This window comes from Trachemys scripta, chromosome 8 (genome assembly GCF_013100865.1).
Source record: "Trachemys scripta elegans isolate TJP31775 chromosome 8, CAS_Tse_1.0, whole genome shotgun sequence".
Taxonomy (NCBI): domain Eukaryota; kingdom Metazoa; phylum Chordata; order Testudines; family Emydidae; genus Trachemys; species Trachemys scripta.
The window spans coordinates 69,335,838-69,357,094 of NC_048305.1; the positions used below are offsets into that span (position 1 = coordinate 69,335,838).

Sequence of the window (21,257 nt, forward strand, 5' to 3'; positions counted from 1 at the left end):
AGTCCCTGCCCCAAATCCACCCCCACCGCCCCTATTCCAACCCATTCCCCAAATCCCCGCCCCGCCCCTCCTCTTCTCCGCCTCCTCCCCATAGAGGGCAGCATCCCCACTCCTCCCCCCTGGAAAGTCCTAAGCGCTGTCAAACAGCTGTTTGGCAGCGGGAAGCGCTGGGAGGTAGGCGGAGGAGCAGGGACGTGGCACGCTCGGGGGGGGGCAGGGGGTGAGGGGAGCTTGGCTGCCAGTGGAGTTGGTCCCTATGGCGGCCCGCAGGAAATAACTCTGCAGGCTGCATGCGCCCACAGGTTGTGTGTTTGAGACCCCTGGTCTATATGGCCTCAACGGGCCCATGCAGCCTTGCTAGACATAAAGGTTCCAGTTTGAAATGCCATCAAGCCTCGCCTGTGTAGGCATGAGTAAGCAGAGGTTATCCATCTACTCCCATTCACAAAGGCTTCATATATTTAAAATTCAATAATATAGGCTGGTGAACATAAATTATTCAGACTCATTTTTCATTTGACCTGGACATTTAAAGAATTAGCTTTTGATTAGCTTTAGAATGATCCCACTTCAGAAAGGGCAAAAATTAATTAGAATTGAAGCCCCATTTCATCTGGGATAGACACGAGTACAAATGTTAATCTGCTGAAGTATCTTTCAGACAGTCTCTCTTTCGTGCTCTCATGAATACAGTTCTATCTGACAGCTCCTCCTGCTTTTGCATGAAGGAGATATCTACAGTGTAATTTACACCCATGAAAGCTTATGCTCCAATACGTCTGTTGGTCTATAAGGTGCCACAAGACTCTTTGTCGCTTTTTACAGATCCAGACTAACACGGCTTCCCCTTTGATACTTTACACATGAAAGACTCAATTCTACTCTACTTGCTGTATTTACTAGTATAAACTATGCCTCTGTGTGGATATAATTTCCACAGCAAGTCAATGGGGACTGTGAATACAAATCAGAAGACAGAATTAGACCCCAAATAACTAGAAAAAAAAACATGAAGACAAATGTGTATGATATTATCTGCAAGGACAGTAAATGCAGGTATTCTTGTCAGTTTCCAAAAGTTTAGAGTCTTCCTTATTATTAGGCTCCTATTGTTCTCTCTCTTCTCCCAAGTCCCTCCCTACACATCCAAATTACCTTTTCTGACAGTCTCATTGAGTCATCTCAGCAGTTTTGGCACTCTCCATTCGAATCAGGAGGGCTCTTTTCCACCAATATCATATTGTTTTGGGCTACCTCAGGATTACAGATTCCCTACATCTCTTTCTGCACCTCTGACTCTAGAGAAATCTAGAAAAGCACAATAATAAACCTAACATGAAGTGCCAGCCCTGATGAGACTCTGCCAGAAGCTCTGTGGAATATCCAGAAAGGAAGTGGGCCTGGTTAGACACAGAAAACCCTTTGTATAAGGCAGGAAGACACTTAAATGAAGTGAGTGATTCAAACCTCAACACACACAGAAGACTGAGAACAATTCATATGCAGTGCAATTCTGAGAACTTCCTGACTGCTGTGCTCCTCTAAAACATCCAATCCAGTCATCTTTTCTCACCATAAAAAAAAGCTGAAAACTCCCAGCTGCCAGCCCTTTCTCAAACCTATGCCAGCTTCACCCACATTACTCTCAGTCAATTCTCCACCCATTCCTCACAGCCATGTCTGCTAGCCTATTAAGGCCCATGCCCAACACCAATAGTGGCCAAAGTACCTCTCAGATCTGCATGGTCATGCATTCCTCACTGACCAACCTCTTACTGCAGGTTTCAAATCCAATGACCAGGAACCAGCAGCAGAGTATTGTGTTGCTTAAGGAGCTAATGCTGGGTTTTGAAGAATGCTTTTGGGAGTGGGAAGATGGTAGGTTTGGAATTGCATTAGGTAAGAGCCTTGATCTGTCCCACCAACTAGTTGCCACAGATTCTATAGCCAGTAATAGGCTCTACAGCTTGACCAGGGGGTAAGATTTTTTTTCTGAAGCTATTCACTCCTCCCACTTACCAGTCATCATTATTAAAGACGATTAATCCTCTATTACCACGCCCAAAAGCCACTTGATTGCTGTCATTGTCCCACCAGTTTGAGAAAGGCTGGCCATCAACCACATTACGGAAAATAACCATGTTCCTGAAAATACAACCAATGGGCTTGACTTTAATTAAAATACCCCCACATCAGGTGAAGAATATATTGGGAATTGCTGTTTGCAGTGTCCTACTTTATTTGATGCCATCTATGTTCACAGACCCAGTCATTGCCACAAGTGGAGTCTGGATTAATTGTAACAGGTTTGGTTGATCCATCCTCAGAGCTTGGTGGTCCCACCCAATCATTAATGTCCTTGTTATTAAACACAAAGTTATACAGATTAAACGTTCTATCTGGGGAGACAGCTCAATGAAGCATACAAGATGACACAGGGATAATTAACAGCCCAATGGCCTACAGACTTGTTCTCATTGATCATAAACCTACCTTTCCATTCTGAAAATATCTTGGCCAGCGGTAACTTGACATAACACGTGTAAATCCATAAGGATGAGCAAGCATAAAGCCAAGTGCCATTTTATATAGTCTGTAAACCAAAGAGTAATGAGACACATGAAGATACACTATCTTTTTTGGGAGGAGAGGGGGGGAAATGGGGAGAGAGAGGGTGGGAAGGAAGGAAGAAGAAGAAAGGGAACTCTGTTGGCTGTATGAAGCTACCTGGAGTCCCAGAAGGTTAGAACAGAAGCTCCCCCAGCACCATGTCCCCTTTGGGTGTCATGATTATCCACAAAGACAAGGGCTATGTCAGAGGGCATAAAACCCCAGCCTTCTCCCCAATTCCTAAACAAACAAACAAAGAGTCAAACACATTGAAATTAGTAGTTCAAATATTGCAGGAATCTAATGATTAATTCAAATTATAGATATATTACTTTAAATAGGCCATCTTTTCTCCATTCCATTTGCGGATCACTGTACCCAGTTTGGCACCATATTTGAATTCAGTCACTCGGCCAGTTCCAAAGTATTCACTGCTTTTTATTGGCTCTCCACCCAAGTCAATTACCTAGTAGAAGAAATAAAAGCCATTGTTATAGTTCAATCACCTGGTTAAAAAGATACAATTCATAGACCTAAATGCTGCTTTAAGGGAAGAAGAAATCAATTGACTGCATTAAAACAGAAATAAGTTTTACTTACTAAATTCCATTTATTGCTTCCTAAAGCATCCCAAATTCATGTGCAATTGAAAAACATTAAAAACCTCTTGTCTCCTCTCCCCCACTCCCAAATATGTCATGACCATGAAGAGACTAGTAATGAAATACATGACCCAGTCCTGGAACGATCAGTTTGACAATAAAAAGAATCAAATGAGAAGTTTGACTTTAAAGGGACTTTGAAGGTTTAGGTCCAAAATATTAAGTCACATTTAAAATTTTAAATTGGTAGAGATTGTCTTCTGGTTTAAAAACAGTCATTTACTGATAAAAGTCATGTAACAATATTGCTGAGACTTGGGGGGGGAAATCTTACAAAGTTATTTATTTATACTTTCTCTACCGGTGCTGCAGAAGTTAACTTACAAAATAAAATTCTGAGATCTATATATATTTTTAATGATTCTATGAATGATGATGAATAGGGAGTGGAGAAAGTAAATCAAAAGAAAATGCATGAAAGAATTAATGTACACATTTTAAAGTTTTTCACTGAATAAGCCAAGTAGGCTTGGAAACATAAAACTTTAGTAGCAAAATAGGAGACTGGGGGCTGGAATATGAAGTACTAAAGGTTAGAATCCATAGGAACTAAAACTTTTGGGGCCTGATTCTCCATTCTTTTTTCATTTTGTGTGATCATTTAGACATCTAGAATGTGTATGCACATGTAAAATCATGAATAAAATCCTGGCCCCTAGAAGTCAATGGGAGTATTGACATTGACGTCAATGAGCCAGGATTTCACCTCAAGTATTTAGACGGTTACTTGATTGCAAACAAAAGGATCCATTTGGGCCCATACAATTAGAAAGTGGAACATTTTGACCTTAGTTCTTTGCATTAATTTGTAGATAATGCAAGCTGCTGAACACTTTGGTCCTGATACAACAAAACACTAACATACATGCAGGGCCAAGTCCATACTGTATTTGCATAAAAGAACCCATTTCTTCGTAGAGTGAAACTAAGAAAACTAGATTACCTCTTGGTAAATGAAAGGTCTCGATCCATTGGAAAACCATGTTTTAGTTAGATTTTTCAGTTTGTCTAAAATTGCTGTCATGTCCCCAGGCCACATATGCTTGGAAGCATCAATTCTGAAGCCTGCCACACCAATATCAATAAGTTCGTTCATGTATTCAGCAACTTTCGAGCGCACATAGTCCTTCTCCAGGGCAAGATCAAGAAGACTGACAAGGCGACAGTCACGGACCTGTTTAAAAAATTAGCTGGGAAACTGATTTAAGACAATTTTCATCCCACGTGCTAAATGAAATGTCCTGAACACAGTTCTTGCAAAGCCATTGTTGAAAAAAGCACAGAATAATATAGAATTACACAGGGCCACCCCCAGAAATTTTCCCCATGATATGCACTGTCAGTCCCTGTGGAGCATGCCCAGGGGAGCTGCTGGCACCAGCACCTCACCCATGCCGTGCTCGGCCCCCATCTTCCAGCCTTGCTCGCCAGGCGTTGTGTCACTCCCCATCCCTGAGAGGGGACATGAGCTGCTGAAAGTGGGGTGAGGAAGGGCAAGCCCCTGTGAAGGCGTCCTGGTGCATGAGCTAGCCCCATGACAATGACAAGGAGGATCAGTGCTGGCCATCCCACTGCCCTGCGTACCCATTCAGGGTTGGTCCCACAGCCCCTCCATCATGGGTCCAAATCTGAGTGGCACTGTGACCCCTGTGCACCAGGTTGCAACACCTCTCAATTTTGGCCCCACTGCTCCCCTCCCCTCCATGACGGGGGGCTGGCAGTAACAAACGTGAGTGCCCAGTGGGCCAGCCAGCACTGCTCTTTATTGTCACTGCCAATGGTACACAATGTGCATAACATACATATGGCTGCAGGTGACACTGGGATTACATATACTAGACTTTACTGATATAGGACTTGATTCTTTACTACTTTGCATCATGTGTAGTTGTTTATATCTGTACAAAGACTGATTGCATTTTACACCCACTCTGCATAGGTGTAAGTGACTTAGGAAAATGCCAGCTGAGAATCAGTCCATTAATTCTATACTCATAGGGAGGTTTGGAAGGATTACATTTTTATGAGCAACTCTCAGTACACATTGATTTCATCATACACACACAAATCAATGAAAAAATATTTCCCCCAATAAAAATTGAAATTTACAGGTAGCACAGTAAGAAAAATGCTGCTTGAGAACTTATTGGTATTTGATTTTTGTTTTAATGATTATAAAGTTTGAACTTTTTGAATCTCAATGTGGACTATCATTAAAAATTATATGACCTTTCCCATAATTTCCCACACCCATGAAAATTTAAAATTAATACAAATATAAAAAATGCTTAAAACAATTTTTGCAACTCTGACGATTTAAATCGATAAAAATGTAAAAAGGCTTAAAAATAAACAACAATATGATCCATCAAAATTATACAAAATAAAAATCAAATTCTGCCAAACCTACTCATGTGATTTTAATACAGCTAGGAGGAGTAATCTGGCTTAATCTGTCATTTTTACTTCAGCTCTAATATACAGATAAAAATATTTCTCTTCAACATCAACTACATGCTACTTTTCTCTTATCATGGGAGTGCATGAGAGATTTTATTATAGCTGGATTCATAATACAAAATTTTGCCACAGATTTTATTTCACAATTTTAAACAAATTCATTTTGACGGTGTTCACGCCCATTTTTGTGTTTGCTTCCTGTAAAATTTGCTGATGTGAATTTTCAGTGAAATAGAAGATTTTAAAAGAGTATTTTAAAATATTCACAGAAAAAGAATGGTTTCCTATGGCAATCCTAGTGTACTTCTGAGAGGCCATGTGTAATCAAGGGTTAGATCTCTGTATTACAGTGAAGAGGTGAATAATAATGACACTTTAGCATCTTTCATCCTGAATGATGCCCAATCGCTTAATGAATTTTACAATCTCTTTCCCCCTCCCCCAGCCCTCAAGAAAGGGACAAAGGAAACAGAGTAAGAGAGATATACACAGGAATCTTTTCATGTACCATTGAAATGGGGTAAAATATGCTGTTTAGCAATGCACAGCACCACTACCTAACTGTTCAGGGCAGGGGGGTATAGAATATTGCTTCCAAATGAAGCTGCCATGGGAATTTAGGCAAAGGAATGCATAATGGAATTTGGTGAATACAGCTGATGACCTAAGACCCTCACTGGGAAAAGGAGCCATTAAATACCAACTAATCACAAGAGGTCAAGTCAGTTGTGTGGCCCACCCATAAAGGAGCACAAGGAAGAACTTTTCTGTATTATCCTGGGATTTGCATGCATATTTACTGATCAGGCTCAGTCCTGATTAGCTTTTAAGAGGTAACAATATCCTTTGAAATGACCAGCATGGCCTTGATTTAGCAAGGTACTTAAGCACATTCCTAACTTATAATTATAAGAGTTATCCCACTGATTTGATAGGACTATCCACATGCTTAAAGTATCTTGCTGATATGTAGCCTATTGGTTACGTAATTCTCACTACCCCTACTAACTAATTAATGGAGAGACTATTATGTGTGAAATATTGCTAAAGCTGGGCAAAAATTTTCTATCAAACATTTTTTTCAAGGAAAAGAATGAATTTGTGTCAGTTTTGTCAAATTGTTTGGGGGAGGGCTGAGAAATTCCAAAAAATTTCAAAATCTCGTTTTGACTTTTCTTTAAAAAAAAAGTATCGATATTTTGATTTGAAACTATTTTTATTTCAAAATACCCCTTTAATTTAATTTAAGCTTTTTTAAATGTAAAACATTAAGATAGAAACTTTTTTATATTATTATTTTAAAATTGCCAATGAACTGAGAAATCAGTTATTCACCCATCTCTGAGTTTTTCCTGTTCTGAGGTTTTTATGTGACAGCAAAGCCCTGTAAAGAAGAGGGTGGGAGTAAGAATAAACAGGGAAAATATATTTTACAATTCTAAATTTACCTGAGTCACATCATGGTAATTTTCAATGTCTCCACTTCCAGTTTTACATTTGCCATCGTTAAAGTCCCAGGCTGAGTATGGCACAGCAGGAAAATCTCTGGTCTCTGCATTGAAATAGCTTCCACAAGTAGATCTATTACCAGAGCCAGCACCAGATCCACACATGTGGTTGACTACAGCATCCACATAAATATGAACCTAGAGAGCAATGTTTGCATTTCAGTTTAATAAAGCCAGTACCTGAGTGCCATTGACTAAATAGCACTTATTGTCTCATTTACATTCCCCACCCTTTTGACTCCCCACTTTTTTTTCTTCTAGAGCTTTTTCATGTGAGCAAAGTGATAGAATATTATTTGTTCTAAATATCCAGCAGTGAGCTTACCATTCAGTGATATGCAACTCATTTGAAAGACCAGACTGTTTGGGAGAAAATTAGATTCTCTCTTTTTATAACTCTGATCTCCCCATATCTTCCCTCCTGAGTTATCTAGTGCCTCACTCTGATTTTGACTGCTAATGACCACTTACCATCAGTCAGACAGCTGTCAAGACCATGTGAAGTAAAGAAGTTAAATTTAAGCATCTATCTTAAGTTCTATCTTCAAAGAATAATGACTCCAATTTTGCTAATTGAGAGTTTTTCAATTATACTAAATTTTAAAAATAGGCACCTGTTGAAAAGCAATTATTTTTCCTGATTGCAAACTTTAAAAAACAAAACAAAACAACAACTAAAAAACCCAACAACCCAAAAAACAATTTTTGCTGGGTTTCTCTTTAACAGTACTTTCTTGGGTTGAGCTATTGCTGCATGATGAAACTTTTGATTGACCTAGTCTTCCACTGCGAAGGCGTGAAAAATGACTTCAGTTGAGAACTGGCACCTTATCTCCTTGGCATTATTGAAGAATATATATTTTTTTCCCCTGGGAACAGGACAGAGGGCAACCTGAAATCTCTTACATCTCCCCACACTGTTTATATAGGAGGAATTTCAAGTCTCTTACTCCAACATTGTTGCATCTGGTCACCATGTCTTTAAATTCATCATAATTTCCAGATCGTGTACATAGATTATAGCTGATTGGCTGGTATCTTTCCCACCAGGGTCTCCATGGGTTAGTAATGACAATATTTTCATTTGGAGGAGATATCTGTGAACAAAGTGATGTCATTTGAAAATAAACTAGTAATTACTTATGTACTTGTTCAGTGTTGTAAAAGACATATAAAGACAGATGGTCTGAGGCCCCATCTGTGGCAAGGAGTTGGCTCTATCAGAACCCAATCCAGGGAGATGCTCAGCACTCTCATCTCCGTTTGAAATCAATAGGAGATGAAGCGGCTCAGCATCTAAGAGACAGTCCTTATATATAGGAACTCACTGGGTGATCAGGCCCCTTAGATTGCTTATATTTAAGTGTTTAATGAAGCTGGCATATGAAATAGACGTAGGTGAGTGTTTGTGCAGCAATTTGAGAAATGGTATGTATCAAATTGTAGTTGTCACACTAAAAGGCCAAGCTGCACTTTAGACCCCTTTCAGCTGCTTGAGTATACCTCTCTGGTAACAAGTTTTGTTACCCTCATCCCTCTCTGGATGGAACCACACAGTCCTACAACTCCTAGAATAGGCCTCTGGGCTGCAGGCTCCCTGGTGATAATATGACAAGCCCAACTGCATTTGGCATCTGGCCTGCCAGCCTTTTTTACCTAGGAGCCTGTGACTACTGGCTGATTAAAGGCTCTAAAAACAGCTTCTTCAAGATAAATTATTTAGGGTTACCATATTTCAGCAAGCAAAAAAGAGGGGAGGAGCCCTGCCCTAGCCCCGCCCCTGCCCCTTCCACTCCCTCCCACTTGCCGCCCCCCTCAGAACCTCCAACCCTCCCCCCGCTCCTTGTCCCCTGACTGCCCCCTCCTGGGACCCCTGCCCCTAACTGCCCCCCAGGACTCCAACCTTTACCTAAGCCTCCCTGCTCCTTGGCCCCTGACTGCCCCTTCCTGAGACCCTCCCCCCATCCTAACTGGCCCCCTAGGACTCTACCCCCTACCTGTCCCCTGACTGCCCCAACCCTTATCCACACCCCCACCCCCAGACAGACCCTCGGGACTCCCACGCCCCATCCAACCACTCCCCACCCCCTGACAGCCCCCCCCAGAACTGCCGACCCATCTAAACCCCTCTGCTTCATGTCCCCTGACTGCTCCGATCCCTCTCCCCACCCTGCCCCCTAACAGCCCCCCCCAGAACTCCCAAACACCCCCCCACACACACTCCTTGTCTCCTGACTACCTCTCCTGGGACCCCTGCTCTTAACTGCCCTCCAGAACCCCACCCCCTACTAAGCCTCCCTGTTCCTTGTCCCCTAACTGCCCCCTCCTGAGACCCTACCCGCTACCTGTACCCTGACTGCCCAAAACCTTATCCACACCCCCCCCCCCCGAAAGCCCCCCCCTCAACCCCCCCCCCCCCCCCGCTCCCTGTCTCTTGACTGCTCCCTCCAGAACCTCCCTGCCCCTTCTCCGACCCCCTGGCCCCCTTACCCTGCCGCTCAGACCAGTGTGCCGGGGAGGAGGAGCAGGGGGTGGAGCTCCAGACTGCCGGTGCGAACGGCCGGCTGCTGATCTGCGAATGCGGGGAGGGAGGGAGGGAGTGCTCTCAGTTGCAGGGGAGAGGAGGAGGAGGCAGAGGACGGGCTCTCTCTGACTGTCGGAGCCCCATGTAAGTGGCACCATCCGGCCGGCTGCCCTGTTAGCCGCGCGCGCTCTGCATGGGGGGGGAGGGGGGAGTCCGGACATTTACAAATTCCCCCCGATGCTATTTTTAACTCTAAAAGCCGGACATGTCCAGGGGAATCCGGACGAATGGTAACCCTAAATTATTTATTCCCCTCAAAATACATAGTACTACAAGAAGTGAGTTAAAAAGTGAGGGGCCTATATACATGTCCATCTCTTACCTAAACTTTATTCTTTCTTTCAGGGCCAGCTCCAGGGTTTTGGCAAGCAGCCAAAAAAAAAAAAAAAAAAAAGCCGCAATCGCGATCTGCGGCGGCAATTCAGCGGGAGGTCCTTCGCTCCTAGCAGGAGTGAGGGACCGTCCGCAGAATTGCCGCCGAATAGCTGGACGTGCTGCCCCACTCTGGAGCGGCCGCCCCAAGCACCTGCTTGCCAGGCTGGTGCCTGGAGCTGGCTCTGCTTTCTTTGCAAATTTTGAGTAAATTCCATCCAGCCCAGACCTGGGCTGGGAGAGAGACAGCCAGCCCCTGCAACATACTTTCAGTGTGTCTGTCAGACCTACCTCCAGCCCAGCTGCCTGCTCACCCTCCTTGTTCCTAGGCAGAGGTGTCTTTGCCATCGTGTTCCTTTGATCCCAGGGTCAGGAAAAATAAACATACTAGCCCAGCTGGAGTCAGAGAGGTGGGTATTTCCCAATTAAAGCTCACTCCATTGCTCCCCTAAGGAGCCTTGGTATCTCTCTGAGGGTACCTTTATCTCTGTCATTTCCTGTTTGTTTCCTCCTAACATTCTCCTTTCATTTAATTCTGCATAGTCAAAATACCAGGCAGGTAAACTGAGGCACATACGATAGTCATAAAAAAAATAAAATACGGGTATCGCCCTCATTTTCCACAGTAGTAAATAAAGATTCAGGTGTTGCTTTTCATTTAGAGGAATAAATATTTCAATTACAGCCTTTGGAGTGATTAAATAAATGCACCCCATCATGACGGGCTGGTCTATTTTCACTGCTTTAGCATTTAGTACTTCCATTACCAATTTCTATTTAGTTTGAACTTGGTGCCTGTCCCATATAACCTGGATTTTTAGTTTGGTAAGCAAAATGTGCAGCCTATGAGGCAATTTCACTGTCAATTAATATTAGAGGCTACGTACCTGAACTCCACCAAATCCATTGGGTGCTAAATACCGTTCACATTCAAGAGCAATGTCAGCCCAACGCCATTCAAACAGGTGGACAATAGACATCTTCCCAGGTTTTGTATTTGGGTTGTATTGCGCCGAACAAAGTCCAATGGCTGCTAGCAGAAGAAAGACCTTCATGGTTCTTTCCGTAATAGCTTGTGCTCTTCTCATGGATTTTTATGCTCATGCAAGAGGGTAAAGTACATGGTACAAATTACACATGTTAAAAGGCCAACTATTTTTAGCATGTATTTTGCTTAGCTTGCTGTTGTTTTGATTGTTTCGGAATTGCTTATCCGATGAAGCGATGCCACAACCTCTCATGACAACTTTAATAATGTAACACGTTAAGGCTCAGTCCTGGATTACACAAAGGTGTTGTACTGGTATAACTATATTGGTTGAGGGAGCGAGCTTTTTACGGCTATATTTATACCAGTACAATCCCTAATGTGGACACAGATATACAGTACAAAGGTGTGTTATACAGTAGAGCTCATTCCCCATCCTGTATAGGAATGTTATACTGGTGTTTGTAAGTATAGTTAAATCTGTACTACTTTTGTGTTTAGAGAAAGTCTTAGTGTTTTGTTTTGTGTCTTAATGCTGTCAACAGATTCAATATTTCAAAGGACTGTAGTGTGTGTGTGTGTGTGTGTGTGTGTGTGTGTGTGTGTGTGTGTGTGAACAAATACTTATTGTCACAACCAGACTCGAACACAGCATCAGATAATGCAACTAAATCCTAATCTCCGAGGGTCTCTCAGAGCTGTAGTAGAAATACTAAACATTTGACATCCATCTGTATTGCAGCTTGATAGCGCAAAATGATGTATTAATACCTGTTTCTCAGGGTAGACTATGTCATTCATGCACAGTCCTGGGCTGGGAGTGGTGTGGAGCTGTGCTGTTTTGCCTCTCTTAGCTCCCTAGTACAAAAGGAGAGCTAGCAGGAAGTGCTTCACCCATTATCAGGTTCAGCATAGTCCCCACCACTGTGTGGCCTAACCAGCTCTCCTGGCTGGCACATAGTGAGGCCAGAGCCATGGCTACCTACTCTCCCACACCTTTAGAGTGCTACGCTGTCTTGGGTGCAGTAACAGCATTTTACTTAGCCCTGAATGTAGCCCAGCTCCACACTTTGTAAAGCTCCTTATTATTTTGTGCAGCCAAGCCAAGGCCAACCAGCTTTTAGTCCTCAGTTTCCAGACCTTGTTTAAAATAATGAGTCCCCTAAACATGTTCCCTAAAATTTGGGTTTGTCAAAATTCTGGGATCTCTTGAAATGCCTTTGTGGAAACAACCTGTGCTCTCTTCTCCAAACACAGCAAGGATGTAGAACCCAACAGATTGGAGGTTGCCCGAACCCCAGCTTTTAGCCTCTCATTTTGTAGCAGTGACAGTAGGACAGTTGAATTAGGTTAACTTGTACACATTTCATATAAGATGATAAATACCTGTTATAACCAGGGAATTGAATAGCTTTTCTTGGATTCAAAACCTAAAAATTAGGAGAAAAGAAGCTGAATAGCTGTTCTTTATGAAGGAAGTCAACATAGACCATCAGGACTGAGTATTGGGCTAGAGGAAGGAACTAAGAGTAATATATGGAGATATACCTATCTCATAGAACTGGAAGGGACCCTGAAAAGTCATTGAGTCCAGCCCCTGCCTTCACTAGCAGGACCAAGTACTGATTTTTCCCCAGATCCCTAAGTTGCCCCCTCAAGGATTGAGTTCACAACCCTGGGTTTAGCAGGCTAATGCTCAAACCACTGAGCTATCCCTCCCCCCTCTGTCTACACCGTCAAGTTTCTGCACCACAAGTTATACCACTTTTATTAAACCGCTGGAATTAAACCGCTGTTGTGTGTCCACACTGCTCCTTGTGACGCTGGAGCACATCCACATTAGCAGCTCTTGCAACGGCAAAGACAGCAGTGCTTTGTGGTAGCTATCCCCCCGTGCAACTGGCCACAGGGTGCTTTGGGAAGGGTTTACAGTGCCTCATGGGGCAGGCACAGCGTCACATGATGCAGCTTTCTCAATCCCATCTTCCATGGGCATCCTACTACATTGCCAGCTGCTTTTCAACTGAAGTGGAGGGGGGTAGGAGAGTCAGAGCCGTCCAGAGGATTCAGGGGGCCTGGGGCAAAGCAATTTTGGGGGCCCCTTCCATAAAAAAAAGTTGCAATACCATAGAATACTATATTCTTGTGCGGGGCCCTGTGGGGCCCGGGGCAAATTGCCCCACTTGCCCCTCCCCCCCCCCGGTGGCCCTGAGGAGAGTTTTTGACAGGGAGTGTGTGTGTATGGAGGGGGGAACCGAAAGTGTGTCAGCATGCTGTCTTGTAAGTTCAGACAGTGGCAGGAAGCAACCAGTCCTGAGGCAGGGGGAGACCCCTGACATCAGCCCCTGCCTCCATCCCTGGGCTCTCTGCACAGCAATGTCTCTCTCTCTCTCTCTCTCTCTCTCTCTCTCTCTCTCTCTCTCACACACACACACACACACACACACACACACACACACACCCCCTCCCCCTCCCGTGTTCAACAGCACGAGCATTCCACATTAATGGTTTGCTTTGTGTCCTGAAGCAGATCAGCACAGCACACAAAGGCTGTCAGAAACGGTGCTTTGAAAGGGGAGGGGCGCATGTCTCCAGGGCAGCCGAGTTCAAAACAATGAGCAGAGTGGTCACTTGAGGAATTATGAGACAACTCCGGAGGCCAATTACAGCACAGAAAGCAATCAAATGTCTACACGGGCAATAGAGCACAGGAGCCTCTGTGCAAATAGCCTTACGACTCTCCTCAAGGTGTTTTTTTTGCAGTGCTACAACTGAGGAGTTTCTGGGCACAAAGTGGCTTGGCAGCATGTACACGTCTGCAGTTTGAGTGCAAAAAGCTGCTTTACTGTGCAGAAACTTGCCAGTGTAGACAAGCCCTAAGGTTTACATCTGAAGTACCAAGATAAAAATAAACATTGACTTGACTTTTGTTCAGCTCTGGTGATGTTTGAAAGGGAGGTCCAATGTGGAGATGGTCTACAATGAAGGTTGAAAAACAAGACAGGCCCTTTTACACTCAGCTCAGAGCAGCATGTGTTTTTTGGGAAGACTTAAGTCTTCAGGATTTTTGTACCCCCAGTCACACAGCCTTCACTTGTAAACAACGTTGGGTTGGAAAATGCTGCTGAAAACCACATCGTGTTACAGACACCAAACAAACTAGTGGAATGGGAAAGGGTCTATACAAAAAAGACTTCTACATAACAACCCTCCCTTTGCTTGAAATAAAAATACAAGTGAGGCAGTACTACCTCAACCTTTCTGTGTAGTTGTACTCTTTGGAACTTGTTCAACTGCAAAGTGTGCCAGTTTATATTGCGCAGCTTCTGCTGCCAGATCCTGTTGCCATCAGCTGTTATTGTAATTCACAATCATAATTGGGAGCTGAGGTATTTTGAATGAATCATTACACAAATTTAGCACAAAAATCAGTTTGTAAGCAGAAAAATAGGCTATCTGTAACTGTTGGGTAGTTTATGAACAAGTTTCAGCCTAGGAATTGTTTATGAACTGTAGTTTGTAGATTCATCATCATATGCTAGGTCTGCTTGATCACATAGTATTGTTTCTGTTCCCTGATTGGAGGAGAATGTATGTAACAAAGAGGGAGAATCTGTGATCAAGTCACTGAACCTTTGATTTTCTCTGGAGAGGACAGAAGCGGCTTATGTGGGTGGCAGAATTATAGCATTTGGAATCTTTTTCTTTCCTGGACACGTGAATCACACCTTGTCTTATACACCACTGCTAGAAAAGCCAGGCAATTCTACACCATGCAATCGGATTTTAAAGTTAAGTTTGTCATTACATTCACATCATAACTGTGAGTTGCACATGTACATGCAATCCTAGCAATCAAGAGTGAGGTTAAAGCATTGACTGGCTATTTAATGATTGTGTGTGCTGGCTGTGACTATAATTGGTTATTCTGTCCTAACTCCAAGAGAACCGTTACATGTTCTTGTCCATTGCAAAGTGAGTAATCATGTAGATAAAATGGATAAGCACGAAATAGCAAGCTGAACATAAACTTTGCCCTTACTTTCACCCAGTTCAGTTAATGTTTGAAAGGAGGGTCCATTGCAGAGGTTTTCTAGTTCTTTGAGATGAGGTGGAAGATTAGCTTGCAGTAAAGCCAGATCAATTAATGATGGTGATTGTGAAATCCTTCAGTGCACCCTGAGTGTATGTCTACACACTGCAACTATGCCAGCTGACTCACAGGGCTCGGGAAAAAGGGCTGTTTAATTGTAGCATAAATGTTTGTGCTTGGGCTGCAGCCCGGCTCTAGAACCCTCTCACCTCACAGGGTCCTAGAATCTGAGCCTCAATGTGCTTTCAGTATTCAAAGAGCAGAATACCACACAGAGGAGCACATACATCAGGCTTGGGGTTGACCCTCTGAACAATCTCATTGACTTCTTCCTGAAAACTCTTGAGAGAGCTAGTCAATTTCCCCCAGGCGACAAGTTAGGGGAACAAGCCTCCCATTCAGTTCCCTGAAAACACCAACAGAGTTAGTGAAAATCCAGACAGCCTTAAAATAAAATAAAATAAAATAAATAAATAAAAGTGCATGTGAGGAAACAGATGCTGAACTAGGTTAGCAGCTCATGGTACCTCACTCACACCCAAGATATCACCTGCTTATTCAAATATGATCAAACACTCAGCTGAGATTTTCTTATTATCTGATATGCACAAATTCAAAGTTGTGGTTCCTACAGTAATTACTTTGAAACAGTGTGTATGCAAACCATAATAAAAAGAAATAGAAGGCATCAAAATACTATATAGTCTAAGGGCTTGTCTACACTTACCTGGGGATCAACGAGTGGCGATCGATGCATTGGCAGTTGATTTAGCGGGTCTAGTGAAGAGCTGCTAAATCGACCGCAGATCACTCTCCCATCGACTCCTGTACTCCACCAGATCGAGAAGCGTACGGGGAGTTGATGGGAGAGTGTCTCCTGTTGACATCGCGTAGTGTGGACCCCGCAGTAAATAGATCTAAGCTACATCGATTTGAATTACGCTATTCAGATAACTCATATTGCATAGCTTAGATCGAATTTCCCCTGTAGTGTAGACAAGGCCTAAGAGAGTTACAGATGCTCTGGAAACATAACACTGGCATTCCAAACTTCCTTCTTAACTTAGTTTTTGCATTTAATTGTAGAATGCTGTTGTAATTCAGTAGGTAAATTTCCAAGCTTTCAACAGTGCTAGCTAGGCACACTCTCCCTTCAATTCAGAGCAAATTTAAGAAAGCAATTGTCATCTGTCTGGGATTAAAACAAGCGACTCTAGTATTTACTAGAATACCACTTTGAGTAACAAAGGAAAAATGGTTACCTACCTTTTGTAACTGTTGTTCTTCAAGATGTGTTACTCATGTCCATTCCATTCTAGGTATGTGCTTGCCACGTGCACAGCTGTTGGAGACTTTTGCCTTAGTGGTACCCATAAGGTCAGCTGTGCCACCCCGTTGAGTGCCGCGCTCGTGCGTCAGTATATTAGGCGCCGCCGATCCTACGCCCTTTCAGTTCCTTCTTGCTGGCAATTCTGACAGAGGGGTAGGAGGGCAGGGAATTGACATGAGCAACACATCTTGCAGAACAGTTACAAAAGGTAGGTAACTGTTTTTCTTTGAGTGCTTGCTCATGTTGATTCCATTCTAGGTGACTCACAAGCAGTATCCGTGGTGGGCTCGGAATTCACAGTTTGGCGGCTTGTAGTACTGCTCTACCGAAACCAGCATCGTCCAGGGCCTGCTGGGTGTGTAGTGGGACATGAATGTATGGACAGAGGACTAGGTGGCCACCCTACTGATGTCCTGGATAGGCACTTGGGCCAGAAAGGCTGCCAAAGAGGCCTGTGCCCTGGTCGAGTGGGCGGTTACAATCACCGTGGGTTGCACCTTCGTCTGATCATAGCAGTAGCGAATGCCGGCAGTGATCCAAGAAGAATTCTTTGGGCAGACGCTGGGAGACCTTTCATCCTATCAACCTCATCGACTTGCAGAATGGCTTGGTCCTTTCAATGCAGAAGGCTAGTGCCAACCTGACGTCTAGGAAATACAGCCTATGCGCCTCAACTGACATATGTGGCTTTGGAAAAAAGACAGGTAAAAAAGGGTTCTGACTTGTATGAAACTGAGAAGCCACCTTGTCCTTGGCCACCTCAGCTGGACCTTGTCTTTGTAAAAGACTATATATGGTGGTTCCGAGGTGAGTGCCCTAATCTCGGAGACGTGGTGACCAGGACATGACCTTCCAGGACAGGTGAAAGAGAGAGCAGGAAGCCAGAGACTTGAAGTGGGGACTAAGGAGCTACGACAGCACCAGATTCAGGTCCCACGGAGGAATGGGGTCCTTGATGTGCTGGTAAAGGCTCTTGAGGCCCTTGAGGAACCTGACCATCATGTCCTTGGCAAAAACTGACCTACCCTCGAGTAGTGGATGGAAGGCCAAGATAGCTGCCAAATGGACCTTGATAGATGAAGGGACAGGCCTTGGGAGCTTGAGATGCAGAAGGTAGTCCAGGATTAACTGCAGTGATGCTTGCTCAGGCTGAATGCCTTTATCCGACGTCCAGGAGTCGAACTGCTTCCATTTGGAAAGGTAGGTTGCTTTGGTGGAGGGCTTTCTATTGCCCAACAGGACCTGTTGGACTTCGGCCGAGCACGGCCGCTCCTAAACATTCAACCATGCAGCAGCCAAACTGTCAGTTGCAGTGCCTCCAGGTTCAGATGCAGAAGACTGCCGTGGTTTTTTGACAGCAGATCCGGTCAGAGCGGCAGCTGTAATGGAGCGGCCACCGAGAGGTCCAGCAGTGCCCCATGGGTTCCAATATGGCCACTGAGTGGGCCACTGTCCTTGCTGCCATGTGGTTGCTGCAGGTGCCACACCTGCCTCACGAGTCAGCAGCAAATCGACCCTTCTTGGTGAGGTGCTGAACTCCCATTCCAATTCGGACTGCTGTCCTTCCGACCACCAGGGAGGAGCCGTCGAGGCCCGAGTCTGCGGACTGACTTTGGTCAGTGACCAGTGAGGGAGGGCGAGGAATGACACTTGCCCAGTGAACGGTACCGGGGTGAAGGGGATTGGTGCTGTGACAAGGAGCAGCTCTGCCTGGGTGGTGACAGATATCTGGGAGACCGTCTAGGCAAAAGCCACCTGGGCTGTGGTGATCTATGATGGGAAGCTCCCTGGTACCGGTGGTATGGGAACTGATGCCTCAACTCCACTGTCCCATGTCTTGTACATGGAGAGTGCATCGAGGATCTGGGCCTTCTAGCTGGAGACCTAGGGTACAGTGCCAGGGTCCAAGGCCACGGAGATGGAGATCTGTGGCTGCGGTCTGATGACCGAGGATGCTCCACTGCCCTAAGAGGCTGTCCTATGATCGGGTTGCCCTTAGATATTGGGGTCTTAGCCAAATATGCCTCCTGGTGCACCGCCTGCAGTGCCGGTCGTCCTACTGGTTTTCTTTAGCTACCGGGCCCGCTTCGGGCAACAAAGGCCCTGGGAGAGACCTGGGTCCCCTGCCACTCTCCGGAGTCGGATCCCTGGTCAGACTTGGGGGAGGGGGGAGAGTCTGACCTCTGCAATACCCCTATGAAGCCCCAGGGCAGGCACATGGCCTGACATCAGTCTTTTGCCTCAGACCCCTTTCCATTCCGGTGCCGTGTGTGTGTGTGTGTGGTGGGGGGAGGGAATCGTCTTCTTTTGCCACTTCTTAGGCACCAATGAGGGGGAACGGTGCTGGGTGGAGCCCGGTGTTAGCGGTGCACTCCACACCGAAGCTGAAGTGCTCGGCCTGGGGTCCGAGTGGGAGAGCTCCAATGCAGGACACAGTGCAACCTCCATTAGGAGGGCCCTCAAGCGGATATCTCGCTCCTTTTGGGTTCTAGGTCGAAAGTTATTACAGATTTGACACTTGTCCTTTCTATGGGACTCCCCCAAACACTTCAAGCAATCGTCACCAACGGTAAGAAGAAACTGAGAGGGTATAGGGTCGGCAGTGCCTAATATACTGACACCCTACCGATACCGCTAAGGCAAAAGTCTCTGACAACTGTGCACATGGGCACGCACACACCTAGAATGGAATCGAAGAAGAAAAGTGATTAGGGATGCAATTATAGAGCTTTTCTCAGTTTGTAAAGACGAATCAGTACGATGTGTTATGCTTCTTTTATGATTGACTGATCTAGGTGTGGTTTAATGAACTAGAATATGGCATAAAACTGTACCTTCTTCAGACCTTTTATATCGGGGTGGCCAACCTATGGCTCTGGAGCCACATGCGGCTCTTCGGAGGTTAATATGCGGCTCCTTGTTTAGGCACCGACTCCGGGGTTGGAGCTACAGGCGCCAACTTTTTAATGCGCCAGGGATGCTCACTGCTCAACCCCTGGCTCTGCCACAGGCCCTGCCACCAATCCACCCCTTCCCGCCCCCTCCCCTGAGTCTGCAGTGCCCTCACTTCTCCCCCCCTCCTCCCCAGAGCCTCCAGGAGGTGCGGGAAGGGAGGGGAAGGCGCTGACTGGTAGGGCTGCTGCTGTGTGGGAGGCGCTGGGAGCAGGAGCTGATGGGGGCTGCTGATGTATTACTGTGGCTCTTTGGCAATGTACATTGTTAAATTCTGGCTCCTTCTCAGGCTCAGATTGGCCACCCCTGTTTTATATCAGGGTATATCCTGTAGTCCTGTTTTTGTTTGATCCATTTGGCACAGTGGACACCAGTTGATACTACTTTATTTTCAAAATCCATCTATTGGGCCTGATTGTTTTCTCCCACAAGTTTTATACAGGTGTAACTCAACTGTACAGATGAGGACTAACTCTGTTGAATTCAAGTGTGAGATTAGAACCAGGACTATTATGTCTGATGAGCATCTCAAAAGATCATTGGTTTCCTCAGAGGGAAGTAATTTAAATCCCAGGCAATCTGTTAGTTCTCCTTAGCATTGCTCTCAACTGACGATTACCTGTCTCCTTAAATAGAGGTATTTCTAAATAAAGCTCTTGTAGGAACCATAGCCCTGTGTAGGTCTTTTCCTATAAATACAAGAAATAAGCAAATTCATTATAATACTATTTCACTAAAATAAATACAAAGCAGATCTGAAGACATACATTTTTGACTGGTTGATGGCATTTTCAGTAGTTTTCCTGCTGCATTACAACCATCTCAGCATTCTGCAGTCTGAAGTAGAACTGATAGCAATATCATATGACTAAGTCAGTCATGGAAAGGCAGACCTTTCTGTCTATAAAGGAGCAATAGATAGAATCCGTTCCTCTGATGCCTGCCAAGGCTGCTTCTTGAAACTATTGCTAGTAATTGAAAGTCTCTTAATGCTGCCCTCTACTGGTCTATTTGAGCTATCGATTTAAAAATTCAGTTTAGTTTAAAAACCTATTTAATATGTATTTTGTTTTAGGAGGTAGGTTTGTTTGTTTTTGAACACCCCAATAAATCAAAGACATGTGAAAAATGTTTTTTTTTTTTAAACATTGTTTTCAAATTCAAACCATTTGCTGAGCAATGGGCCCTGTCTTGATTCTTTAGACTTGAAAAGGGGATCAATGGGGATATGTTTTATTTGTTTCTTATGTATCATCATCTTGCTTTCATCCTATTGCTTCCCTGGGAATCTGAAATGATGGTTGTTTGGCAGAACACGTAGGAGCAATGTGTGCGTCAGGGAATACAGCAGAGAGATTTTAAAACATTGTAAACTGTGTGCTTGTTGCTTTATACTTCGTCTGTTCAGTAGCCTGACTGCATCCTGCTTTGTACTGTGATCCTGTCAGTTAGACAGACTAAGGATGCCAGGTCCAACTCATTAAGGAATTCAGTCCCTTTCAAAGAATATCTAGGTATGACAGGAAGTGGTACTGGTGGACCAACCAATATTGTCTTCTACAGACCTGCCTAGTTTACTGTTGCCACACGGTCTTCTCCCTAGAAGACCGGAGTTTATCCTATCACTAAGATAAATGCAGCTGGAGTAGAGACATGTTTTCTTCATGGTGAAAACTACTAGAGCTCCATTGCTAGGAT

General features: G+C 44.4%; 2 protein-coding genes across 2 annotated transcripts in view; both read right to left on the bottom strand.

The window, feature by feature from the left end:
• LOC117882301 (pancreatic alpha-amylase) overlaps nt 1-2,145 on the bottom strand; it is a 16,219-nt gene extending 14,074 nt beyond the window's left edge. Inside the window, exon 1 of the mRNA XM_034780477.1 lies at nt 2,020-2,145. The gene's annotated coding sequence lies outside the window, so the exon portion shown is untranslated. The remainder of the gene's footprint in view (nt 1-2,019) is intronic.
• LOC117882302 (pancreatic alpha-amylase-like) overlaps nt 2,016-21,257 on the bottom strand; it is a 24,627-nt gene continuing 5,385 nt past the window's right edge. Inside the window, exons 2-11 of the mRNA XM_034780479.1 lie at nt 12,571-12,614; nt 11,084-11,301; nt 8,191-8,337; nt 7,181-7,378; nt 4,216-4,446; nt 2,943-3,076; nt 2,728-2,850; nt 2,494-2,593; nt 2,237-2,358; nt 2,016-2,145 (exon numbers count right to left, since the gene is read on the bottom strand). Coding sequence (XP_034636370.1) covers nt 2,016-2,145; nt 2,237-2,358; nt 2,494-2,593; nt 2,728-2,850; nt 2,943-3,076; nt 4,216-4,446; nt 7,181-7,378; nt 8,191-8,337; nt 11,084-11,284 — 1,386 coding nt within the window. The 5' untranslated portion in view covers nt 11,285-11,301; nt 12,571-12,614. The remainder of the gene's footprint in view (nt 2,146-2,236; nt 2,359-2,493; nt 2,594-2,727; nt 2,851-2,942; nt 3,077-4,215; nt 4,447-7,180; nt 7,379-8,190; nt 8,338-11,083; nt 11,302-12,570; nt 12,615-21,257) is intronic.